Genomic DNA, 12732 nt, shown 5'->3' with positions numbered 1-12732 from the left:
GCCAAGGGTGGTAGCAACAGACAAAGGACTAGTAACATCCAGGGTCTCGTTTAGAGATAGAGCCAATAGGACCGCTGCCAGGCTGCATGTAGGGGATGAGGAAAAGAGAGAAAGCAAGGTGACTTCTAGTTTGCGACCCAAACGAGGGACAGGGTTGTTTTAGAAAAGCAGTTGGTATTTCAGTCTGGAGCTCAGAAGCAATGATGGAAAAGAAGATAAAAATGTGTGAATCATCACATATATGGCTTTTAAGCCTTGGGACTGAATGAGCTTACCTAGAAAGAGGGAAGATAGAGAATATTCTTGAGGCCTGAGGCCCTTCCCACATCTAGAAGAGAAGCCAGCAAAGGGAACAGAGGGACCGGCCAGTGATGGGGAGGAAAATCTAAACGTATGACATCCTGTACTGAAGCTCAGAATCAAGTGTTACCAAGAAGGCAGAAACGGCCAACTGTGTTCAACACTGTTGAGAAGATGGGCAGGTAAAGGCATCAAAAGACCACTGAATTTGGCAAGAGAGAGATCCTCGGTGACCTTCAGCAGACTGGCCAAGACGTAGGCCTAACCGGACTGGGCTCAGGAAAGAATCAGAGGTAAGGAAGGGGAGATGGTGCGTACACACAACACTACAGAGAGTTTTGCTTTGAAAGGAAACAGAAAACATGACAGAACTTTTATTTGGATTCTTTCCTTGCCTGTTAATAGTATAGGGTGCACGTGAGTACCACCTCCCCTTTTCCTTCTGATTTTTTTGTGTTTTAATCTTTTAGGCATTTCTTCTGTCAGGAGCCCAACACACTGTACTTGTTTTCCAGATTTCCCTTAGCTAATTCATCATTTAGGATTTTACATTTACAGTATATTTTAGAAATGTAAAATAATATAGCTGTAGATACAGACCGTCGAAGGAGCTTAGCAGTGCCAAACCTAGTTTTAGAAGGCAGAGGCACTCAACTGAAACGGGCATTAAACATGTTGCAAGGAAAACCCTAGCATATCTGTGGCGGCACTAGAGAAACTCTCCGTCTGGGGTTACTATCCTGCTATTTTCTTGATGTAACTTAACATTTACAAAAGAGCTGGTATATTATTACTGTGTCACCATCCTATAGTAACACAGTAAAAGCTCCAGAGAAGATAATATAAATATAAAATGCAAACTAAAAAAAAACCCAGAATGGATATGTAGGCTTTTATTAAGGCAAGTATTTCCATAAACAAATAGATGTCCCAAAGATCTTCATTAGTGATCTAAAATGAACAAAAATTAATAAAATTAACTACAAATGAACACATTTCATCACAAAAACAAGTCTTCTGAAGTTTTTTTTTAAAACACAGACCTAATTAATTATTTACCAAGTGAGAGTGACTAATAATTAATGTGAAAACCATAATTCCAAAATAGATGACAGAGGTGATACCGTAACTTTCCCAAGGTAAAGAAATATATTTGATCCAACATTCTCATGAATCCCATCTGATATCACAAAATAAACTTTACTGGGCAAATTTTTTTTAAAATCTCAGATAAAACAGACATGATCAAAAGACAGACATTGTATATAATTTAACAATATTGTTAGGCACAGAAATGTTAAATAATCATATGAATATAAGAAAATGCTATAAAGCAGAGGGTTGTCAGAATAGAGAAGAGCTATTGTGAAAGAAATGAAAAATCAAGATTATGAAGTAGTGGCAACTACATATTTCTAATGTATAATAGATACTGAAATGTTATGAGGAAAATGAACAGAACTGTCTTTAGGTGGTCATGAAAAAGGACAGAGGTGGCTTTAAAAATGTAGAGACATACAGAAAATTAACTTACTACTTTCTTCAAATAATAGCAAGAATCTCAGGAGAATTTAGGCACCATTAGCAGACACATCTTTTTGCAGTTAATGAAATGCTTCGTATTTCAGCAGAAAACTATTTCAGTGGTGAATATGACGTAGGAATCAGAAGCATATTTTGCTGAGATACTAGGTAATTGACACTTTCCCGAACTGGAAAAAAGATTCATAAGAAGGCAGAAAAAGTTACTGACTAAATCAAATTTGTCCTGAGAATAATTTGTGCCGAGTGAAATAGCTCACCAGCTGCCACAACTCTGGGATCCTCGTGAGACAAATGTCTCCCAGCTGGGCGACTATCGGCACTCTCATTCCACCAAAGAACATGAACTGCAGAAATAAGCAGAAATAGACTCTAAAATACTACATTACTACAAATAAGACACACAGAAAATTAATCAGAAACTTTAGGTCTTACTCTTTAAATCAAACTAGTATCAAAAAAGTAAAACTAAAAATGTTAAGTGGTAAGATTTCAGAAGGGTCAGAGTTTTGGGAGAGAATTTTATAAATTAGTCAAATTGGCTTAATAGATCAAGAAACAGCTAAGGCTTTTACTTTGTTTTTCCAAGGCAAGATTATTAAAAAAAACTGTGGTCGTTACTGAAAACTGGCTGATACAAAAAGAAAATAAGAAGTATCGGAACCTGAACCACCCAGAATAAACCTCTGTTAATATTTAATGCATTTCTTGTAATTGGTGAGAATAATAAAATTAGGGCCTTACTGCATATTATACTTAGTAATAGATTTTAAAAAAGCAATGATGAGCATTTTCTATGGCAATGACAGTAATTTTTAAGGGCTATGTGAATTCCTCCTTATGGAGGTAACAACTTTTTATTCCACCCCCTTATTGTTGATTATATTATTCAAAATATAATTCTACAAAATACTGAAATGTTCTTGTACTTAAATTATTTAAAAATTAATAAATAATTACAATTTAATATGTGTTAGCTGTATAGATTCTGGAAATGTAGATAAACCAAAAGGGAAAGCAGGAGTAGTTTCTAATCCTAAACCCTGAATTAACCAATTTCTATTTTGGTGTATCTTTTCCATATTTATGTATTTACATGTTTATACACATTTAGCATATATGTTTATGCTTATATAAGATACATGATGTATATGTGTGTCTATTTGTGTATGTTATATACATAGGGTCACAGCACATTGTTTCTAGTTTCCTTACTGCAAACAGTGCTGACAAACACTTCCTTGGAGGGGCACCTACATAAAATAACAATGTTAAACAACTACTTCCTACATTTATTGGGTGCTTACTATGTGCCAGGCCTGGTTCCAAGCATTTTGCATGTATTTGCTCATTTAGTCTTCACAATAATCCTAGGTGGTAGGTTATCATTATTTTATCAATGAGCGAAGCACAGAAAGGTTAAGTAACTCATAAAGTTAATAAGTCACAAAGTTAATAAGTGGTTAAGCTGGGATTCAAACCCAGGCTGTCTGGATCTCATTATTTCCTCAATATAATAAACTCCTAAAATTCAAATTCAGAGAACCAAAGAGTTTATAAGCATATACATATATAGACATACATACACATACACACACACACACTTATATAGGCATAGTATACATAATATGAACACTGTCGTCCAGAAATGAGGTACTGATTTATACTCAATACTATACTCTTTCCTCTACTGAGAATTAACTTAAGATTAAAAAGTGTGTACATTTTCAGTATTTTCTTATAAAAGTTATATATGTTCATTACAGAGCATTAAAATAGACTTCATAAACATTAATTTTATCAAATGACCACTGTATATTTTATATACTTTCAAACTTCTGTAACTGAATGCACCCATTTCCTAGAATACTGGCAAAAATAATTTAAAAATTAAGGCTTTTTATTTATATTGTCAAATCTGGGGGAGTGGGGTAGATTAAACCAGTATATTGTACACAGTATGAGTACTTATTTTTCCCCAACCACTCTATGTAAGTATGTCTTAATTAGGTGAAAATGGCATCTCCTCATTGTCTTGATTTGTACCTTCTTCAATATATATTTAGTAGTCATCTGTACATCTACCTCTGCATAAGTTTTAGCTTTTTGTTTTGTTTTGTTTTTAAATTTCATTTATGGTGTTTTGGGGAGTGCAGAAAGCCTGACCTTTTCAATCATAAAATTATCAATTGATTTCTTTTCCTTCATTGTTTCTTCATTTGCTTTTTGGTTCAGAAATAAGTTCTCATTTGTATTATTTTAAAAAATTATCTACATTTTATGACTTCCTTTCTTCTACACTGAAATCTAAAATCCACTGAATCTTATTTTAGCATAGGTATGAAATAGACATGTAATTATTTTCATTATTTTCTCCTCTTCATATATTTTCTAACTTGAAAATGTCTTTTTCTTTATATTCTGATTATTTTCTTAGGATGTGTTACTAGAAGTTAAATTTCTGGGGAAAGATCTGAATCTCAGCTTTGAGTATATTAGGTTTGAGATGTCCACCGGACATCCAAGAAAGGGAGTTGAGGAGGCAAATGGATATAATGAATACTTCAAATAATTTATTAGCTGTTCTTGGTCACTTATCCTTCCAGATAACTTCACATGCATTTTTTAGAGTTTGGCACAAAAAACTCTCTGAAATGCTGACTGCAATAACTTTCAAATTTAAAGTTAAATGCCTCAAATAGGTGTTTATTAAATAAATTAAGATATGTAATATCTCTCTGCTGTATACACTCTTTCTGGAGTGTTAGGATGCTATTATTAATCATGCATATGCATTATTTCTAGCACATAGATGGTATATATATATATGAATATGAATACATATACACATGCCTACATATATAAGAATGACACAGGAACACAAAGACCAAAACAGTATTATCTCTAAGTAGTAGGAATTTTTTTTTTCTATCTTTGGTCATGTCCATGGTATTTAGTCTTTGTAAAAATACGTTATTATGTTTTTATTTCATTCAGAGACAATCTCTCTACCCAAAGTAATGTTGTATTTTTAAAAAATAAAAAAATATATATTTAGAGTAAAAAAGTTGAAAGAATAAATATTTTCTTGAGGTTTCCTTGCAGTTTTCCAATTCATTTTGATGTATCATGGAAAACAGTTTAACACTTGGAAAAGGCTTTATAAGGTGTTAATATTCTAAATAAATAAGATGTAAAACAGGTTTTATCAACCCTTAAAATGACCAAAAACCTAAACATTTAGCAGTAATAATTGAAATACATGGCATAATGAGATACAGAAACAAAAGACCTGAGGAACTTAGCAGATCACTAGCACACTTTGAATTTCATAGAAGAAATGGACAACTATACCTCTGTTGAGTGCTCCATATTCTGTGTGGAAAACTCCAACCAGTTTTGAGTAGCCTAGCTCCACATGGGCATTAACTGCCCTTTTTAAAGCGTCACCCCACAGAGCTGGCCCCCCTGGTTTCATCTGAAAAGTAACCAGCTCATAGACTCCTAGAGTAGGGAGAAAAACAAAGACTTTACAAAAGATATTCAAGAAATTTCTAATCAGGTTAGTCTATTTCCAGTGGAAGGCTGATCTACATATATAGATTTGGAGGATCAAACATATAAAGATGTTTATGCACACACATTTATGATTTCTTTGCATTGTTTTTCCTTGCTTTTATGTTTAGGAAGTCCCTCACCATGTATAAGGCTGAGTTACTAAGCTTAGCATACAGAAGAAAGAAAGAGGACTATATTAAGCTAATTATCTGAAAGATTTTTTAACCTATAAAATCAATCATTAAAATAAATATTGCAAATTTATGATAGGATTTGGATTTTTGAGCTGCATGAGTCTATTTTTTAAGGTAAGAAATCAATAAAAAAGCTATTTTCTGATCTCCTATATTTCCCTTTTTACAGTTTTGAGAGGAAACACTTTTTGTTTGTATAACTTCCCCCTGTTCCTTCCATTTCTAACAGGAACAGCCAGCAAACAATGGACCGAAAGTGATGTGTGAGTTTTTTGGGGGGGGGGGAAAGGAAGGAAATGGTTTCATTATTCCTAAATATTCAGGTAACATGTGAAAAGCAGTTTATCTTCTGGTCAGAATATGGAGGAAGCAGAGAGAAAGAAACTAGGGTACAAGTAAATTTGAAAAGTCAAAGGAAAAAAGGAGAGTTACTAAAGAATCATGAACAACACAGGAGAAGAAAATCAAGATGTGATGCTGTTCTAGGAACCACTAAATTAATTTAGACAGTGCTGAAAGCTGAAGGGAGGTCTAGGTGGATAAGAATCCAAATAAGACTTTTCAAATCTCTTATAGTCTAAGATAGACTACAAAGTTAGGGCTATTGGGGAAAATAAAACTTAAATTAGTTTATGCTTTTTAAAAATCTGAGTTTTGTTTAAAATTAGGTTGAGGTCAACATTTCCTTAAGTCAGTAGGAAAGTGAGATCAGTAAGAAGATAAATCTTTAAATTAATTTTCAAACTGAGAAGTAAGAAACAGGAAAACCAAAAAGTTAAACTAGTGTAATACAGCTTAACAGTTTAATTCATTCACCAACAGTCAGTCTTACAAACAAAGATATACTTAATGTTTTAAGATTAACTGTAATTTATGTAAAAAAAGGTACTCAACAAAGACAAAATGTCATAATTACCCTTTGCCTAGTTAGGTATATGTTTTCACTGTTCCAAATCCCCGACTTCTTAAGTTTTACTTCACATGTCAACTTTTTATATTCATATCTAAACTTTAAGAGTTTTTCCAAATTGGAAAAACATTTCATTATTTCATGCTCGTTGTTTTTTTCTTTTTCTCTCTTTTTTTTTTAATGGAGGTACTGAGGATTGAACCCAGGACCTCATGCATGCGCTTACCACTGAGCTATATCCCCACCTCCTCAGCTTCAATGATAATTTAAATTAATTGAGCAGAGAGCTCAAATTCAGTTTAACTCTATAAGCACACTATATTCCTATATAAAACAAAATATTATTCTTTTTTTCTCCTATGGAACTTTGGTTTTTGTAACTTACAAGTCTTTAGTCTTTTCTCCTTCAAAATTCAAAGTGATTAAGAGGGAAGGACTTACCTTCTTTGGGAGGTTTTTCTAATTTGCACCATGGCACCAGGTAAGTAATTTCAAACTCCTGTTCATCTGTGAGAGCCAAATTTGGAATGACATATTGTTCCTGCCATTCCTTATCTTTGGCCAAGGCTTTCTGAACTTCAGATCTATGAGCAAAACTGTCTATGGGGAAAGGAGTAAGAAAAATTACAATGTTCGATTCAAAACCAACTGTACTTTTTCTGGGTTTCATTAATTTCAGCAAGTGTTCATGAGGCCACATAAGGACACTGTGTTGTATCACTGGAGGTATCAACATAAATAGATGTAACATCTGTCCCTAAGTTGCTCATGATCTAAAAGAGAGTTTAAGTGCAAACAACTAGTGATAATATCATATTGTAATGGTACAGACTCTACCATTTAGTAGGTAGTTGTGAGAGTTAAGTAAGTTACTAAATCTTTCTGTACCTGCCTCTCACTCTGTGAAACAGGGATGATGCTATAGTAACTACCTCCAGGGCTGTTGTGAGGATTAAATGAGTTAGTACATGAAAGGAGTTTAGAACAGTGTTTGGCATCTACTTAGTGCTCAGTATATATTATTTATTCTTATTATTGGAGGCATTGAAATTATAGTGTCAGTTTAGAGAAAGACTGTTTTTCCTTGGTAGTGCTGGTGGTGGGTAGTCAGGTCAAGGTACACCCGAATTAAATTGAACATACATGAAATTACGATTTGCTTTTTCAGTCTCCTCTTTGAATAAACAGCTTCCAAAGAAATAGTGCTGATCCTCTTACTTATTGTCACCCATTCTTTTTACCGAGTGAGTACTATTTCTCTTCTGTTTGTTATGCAAACAGATGTATGCCTTTATTAACTTACAGGCATCGTACTGTATTTACTATTAGGGTCTCAAAAGACTAAAGGTAAAAGAGTTTTGTATGGTTTGTGCTGGGGATAAGGAATAACATACATCTTTGAGCTTAAGTAAGTTATATCAGGACCTTACTAGTAGTTATTTTTAATGGAACATAATTCTACTTGTTTCACATTAAAGCATAAATTGTGTTTTAATGGGGTTTGTTCTATTACAACAGGGAAACCCCCTAAACTACAGCTGTGTTAAATATAGAATGAGTACTTTTCGTATTAAAGTACTTGATGGCTATTAACTTTGAACACTGATAACCAAACACTAAATGAAATTCTTAAAAGTTCTTTAGATATCATGTTAAGTCCTGTGGGGACTTCAGAAAGATTAGACACTGGAGTAACATTCCGGAGATTCCTGTAACCTGTTCTTTGTCTACTAAACCAGCGGTAAGTCAGCTTCAGTATGGGGAGAACTCTGATTCCTTTGCCTTTACTTCCCTAGAGCAGCATGACAGTGAATTCCCTGAAACCTTGGGTGCACAAATGAAAGAAAGAGATAAACTTAAAGAATTATGCAATCTCAGAGCTGTGTGAGGCTTAGAAGTTAACTATTATCCCCATCAACCTAAACTACCCTAAGACCCCTCCATGTTTGAATTGTGTCTACTAAAATCCTGATATCAAGCTGCAGATCCAACAATAAGAAAAAAAGAACACACCCTTCCTATGATCTTAACCCACTTGGGCTCTTGCAATCACTGCTTTAATTTTTCATAAATCATCTATACAATAAACCATTCTATAATTTTTCTGAGAATTAAAGGCTAGTTCACAATTTTATAATTTGAAATGAGATGCCACGTTTTTCCAATAATGATACATAAGGATTTGGACAAAGGTACCAGTGGGAGGAGTCGTCACTGAATTCATTTTTGTTGTTATTTTATTTGTTGTTCCTCTTTTTAAAATTTTAATTTAACCTATGTATATTTATAACAATATAGATGCCAGGGCTGTCATATAACATTTAACAGAATGAAAATCTATACTAAATACTTAAGCTGGAAAAGCATACCATACTTCCAAATGTGAAACACTTTATTCGTTCTGCCTCCAAATTCTACCCTCCAGAATCCAACCAATTCAGAGTAAGCCGTCCTAAGATGTATGTTTTTCTTAAGAATTTCCAGAAATTCATCAATCTTTGAAGGTTTAAAGCAATAGGTGTGAAATTCATAGAACGTTCCATCGTGTTGTCTGGGGCCCGTAGCAAAAGATGAGCACATCTGAAGGAAGAAAAGGCAAATTTAAATACTTTGGAAACTCGGGGTTTATAACTCATTAGACTCATAATCCGTATTTGTACTTCTGCTATCATCTCTCCTTAGAATTTGTTTAGAGAGATGTCAATAAAGATAAGTACTCTTAAGTATGCTCAATATACAGCTACTGTTTAATTCCCGTTGTCTTAGTGAACTTAAATTTAGGCAGGAAATGCCTTACTAGAAATTATACTGGTGTGTATGTATTTTGTGTATATATAAATACTTATATGCACATGTGAATACATATACACTCACGGCATTTGTGTTTAGAAATCTATCTTACTGTGGGTTTGGTTATCACGTGCCAATTTCTGATGTTGATTAATCAGTTTCCCATTACAAGCTGTGGTACAAACAAGGCTATGGAAAAATGTGGGGCTTATGTTGACTAGCTGGTATGTCAAATGAAACCAGTAGGCTTCTTTCTCTAAGGTTATAACACACAATAGCCTATGTATTTGATTTAATTATGTATAATGTCATACTTATAATTATCTATTTGAGTTCATTACACTGATGTTCCCTATGAGTTATGTTCCTACTGCCCAAGTGTCTAAGTTTACAATGAAAGCAGGTATTCCCACCCCAAACAACTGCAGCTACTCCTACCTTTGGTGGACATGTTTTTTGTGTCGTTTTAGCCAAAATCTAGTAAGACAATGTTAGGCAAATAAACAACTCCAGGTATTATTATTTTAAAATGTTATAAATAAAATATATTAGAAAATGGACCAGTAGAGTATTTGTAACAATTTTTAGTTGATTTTTAGGGAATTTATATTTGTAAACAAACTGTGGTCAAGGGACATAATTTTGTAATCTTTTACAGGAGAAACAAGCAGTAAGAGAGGAAACCCAGGGAAAGGTTAAAGAGCAGTGAGAGTAGTAAGGGTGTGCTTGAGGGGATGTGATTTTTGCTACAGGCCAGAAACTAGAACTATGCTGGGGGAGGAATCATGAGGGCTTCAGGCTCCCTTAGGCTCTCTTACACAAGTTAGGGCTTATTTTCAGCAGCAATAACTTCCAAATCACCTATAAGAGAGCATTTTATGGACATTTAGTGAAGTCAAAGTTGAAAATAAAGTTGCAAGGAATAATCCTAGGCCCTGCCCCGGTAGAGAGAGAATCATGATAAAAACTGTATTGCTAATCCTGGGTGACAGGCCATTAATAGCTCTTCTTTAGTCTTTACTGAAAGTCAGTCTCTATCCAAATTCCCTTCCCATCCTATCCCTTGAGAACGGAGTACGAATCTAAACATCAAAAAGAAAAAAACCCTCCAGGTTAGATTGATTCACAGAATAGGCCAATCTCCGATAGTTAAGGCTGAACCACAAAAATCTATCTTGCACATTTCTCATCTAACTTCAAATGAAATTATCATATTTGCTGTGAGTTCCTACCCTGCCTGACTTGGGTGCCGACCCCAAGAGACAGTGGCAGCTGGGCAGGACGCTCCTCCACCCACACCCTCTCTTTAAGGTTCTCTGCAAAATGCTGGGAAGTTTTGTATTTCGTTTAAAAGGGGGAGGCCAGTTCAGTTGCCAGTGGCTAGTTGACCTTTTTCTCCTTCACCCTTCAGTTTGGAGTGCAGTGGTTTGCCAAAAGACAAATCAAGAGGTGAGACCTGAGCAGTGCCTGGCAGTGACCCTAACCGGGTGGGCACAGAGGCGCTGGGCAGCAAAAGCGCAGCAGGGGGCGCTTCAGGGGTGTCCTCAGGGCCGCCGGACACCTAGGCAGGAGAAGCCCCCTGTCCAGGGCTGTTCGAGAGCCGGCTGGGAGGAGAATAAGATAGTAGGTCTTTCCCCAGCGGCACCTTCCTCCTCCCGCGCGTCCCAGGGGCCCCAGCCTCCGGATTCAGGGACTTGCTCTGGAACTTGGGTGGCAGCAGCGCGATAGGAAGTTTGGGAACACGGCTGGCGCATGCGCGGCCCGCTCCCTCCCGACAACGCCTCTCTCGCCCCTCCCCCAGGGAAGACTTCAGGCGCGTCCTTTGCGGTTCGTACCTGAGGCGCGAGCGTCCGCGCGGCCACAGCTCTAGTCAGGCTCCTTCGGAGGGCAAGCATGGCGCTGCTTCGGGCGCTGAGGAGGGCACCCGGCGGGTATTCTTCCTTAAACTCCTCCGCCTGTGGCTCCCCACTGGCAGGGAGCAGCGCCGGCACGTCTCGCAGCGGCAGGCTCCGGGCGGGGCTCGGAGGGTCAGCTCCGCCTCCCGGCTGAGGGGCGCGGCGCGACGGCCCAGGCCGCTAGGGTTCGCGGGAGCTCAGCGCTAGGCTCGGTTAGTGTCAGCTGTGACTTTTCCGTCCCCTTCTGTTTCCCCAAACGTTCTTACCCCCAGACGTCAGAAGTCACATTAGAAGTGGCTGGCTGAACGCGGAGGTCGTTCCTGTCCCGCCTCTCTGGGCCCGTCCCCTCCTCTCCACGCGCACCTGCGTACAATTCTTACACGGTTTGTGTGTAGAAAGCGAGTGTGGATGGGCGCGTGTCATGCTTTGCATTTAAATCGCGGACGTGTTTTCCGGGGTTAGTTTTCAGTCGGGGTCGCTCACGTGTAGCTAAAGTGATCCTTCATCTTGTTCATTAAGTCATTCTTAGGCTCCTGATGATATAGATTGTATTTCAGGAGCTCAGAGGAGTGAGGGCGCCGAACTAAATTTGGAAATTCAAATTAAACATACATGTTTTGAAATCAGATAGTTTGTAAGCCTTAAAAGCAAAACAGTAGACTTTTGATCTTGTTCTTCTTATTCCTGATATCGGTCCCCAGAGTAGCTGTTTTCAACATTTTTAGCTGTTTCTTCTAATGCTTGTTTTCCTTTTTGTAGATTATATGTATTTTATGGTGTTTCTTGATATTTTCAGTCACAGACAGTATCTGTTGCTTGGAGAATGAGGATTTAGGTCTTTTACACACCACTCCCCCCAAATGCACTTCCTTTCCCCTATCTGATAGTGCTTATATTAAGAAGAGTTAATTGTCACTATATTAATTTAATTATATTGATGTTTACCTTTTTATTACTAATTACATTATTACATATTACATAACTACACACAGGACAAATTAAACAGTTACACATACATTGGTTACATTATTGCCCACACTAAAGTAATATTCCTTATACTATTATGACTAGGGAATTATTACAGGGCTGTCTTCTGTAGTTGTATTGGTTGTGCCTTGTGTAAAGACTTTTGAATCACCTATTCAGAGGAAGGGAGGTTTTTTTTTTAAAGTTAGTGTTTTCAGCAGGGTGGGGTGAGTCAGTATTTTCCAGCTGATAGGCATCCATTGCTAACTGAGCAAGACTGAAAAAAGCATCATATGTACCTGGATGGGATCTTTATGTTTAAGTTTATTTTCTGAGACTTTGCCCTACTCCAGAATTAATAATTCATGTCTTCATTTAACCCTTATTTATTAAATTCCTTCTATGCTTAGGCACTTTTCCAAAAACTGGAGTACAGACGTGAACAAAAGAGGTTCTGTCCTCTTGGAACTTCCAGGTTAGGGAAAACAGATAAACATATGAAGGGAAAACCTATCAGCGATTAATAAATACTACGAGGTAAAACAGTGTAGAATATGAAGAATACAAAGTGCTGGAG

At 36.6% G+C, this 12732-nt stretch overlaps 1 protein-coding gene and 1 long non-coding RNA gene across 6 annotated transcripts in view; one reads left to right on the top strand and one right to left on the bottom strand.

The window, feature by feature from the left end:
* The first annotated feature begins 455 nt into the window (after positions 1–455).
* Positions 456–12732, top strand: part of LOC105067560 (uncharacterized) — a 439520-nt gene continuing 427243 nt past the window's right edge. For 3 of the 4 annotated variants that reach the window (XR_012506475.1, XR_012506478.1, XR_012506476.1), the window contains exon 1: positions 11270–11401. This is a non-coding gene — a long non-coding RNA (uncharacterized LOC105067560). Of the gene's footprint in view, positions 594–11269; positions 11402–12732 lie in introns of those variants that run through there. The other variant, XR_012506477.1, reaches the window with a different exon arrangement.
* Positions 1179–11263, bottom strand: LOC105067418 (protein NipSnap homolog 3A). Of its 2 annotated transcripts, XR_006724256.2 has the most exons (7): positions 11130–11263; positions 8874–9084; positions 6946–7104; positions 5197–5346; positions 2103–2189; positions 1835–2012; positions 1179–1251 (listed from the first exon to the last, which is right to left on the bottom strand). XR_006724256.2 is itself a non-coding variant. In XM_045515266.2 (6 exons), the coding sequence occupies exons 1-6, from the start codon at positions 11187–11189 to the stop codon at positions 1936–1938; spliced, it is 744 nt and encodes a 247-aa protein (XP_045371222.1). In that variant the 5' UTR covers positions 11190–11263; the 3' UTR covers positions 1179–1935. The 2 variants fall into 2 exon arrangements, 1 of the variants encoding a protein (XP_045371222.1); XM_045515266.2 differs by having other exon boundaries at positions 1179–2012.

This window comes from Camelus bactrianus, chromosome 4 (genome assembly GCF_048773025.1).
Source record: "Camelus bactrianus isolate YW-2024 breed Bactrian camel chromosome 4, ASM4877302v1, whole genome shotgun sequence".
Lineage (NCBI taxonomy): Eukaryota > Metazoa > Chordata > Mammalia > Artiodactyla > Camelidae > Camelus > Camelus bactrianus.
The sequence above is the reverse complement of the archived record's forward strand: the minus strand, read 5'-3'. Positions and strand labels throughout refer to the sequence as shown.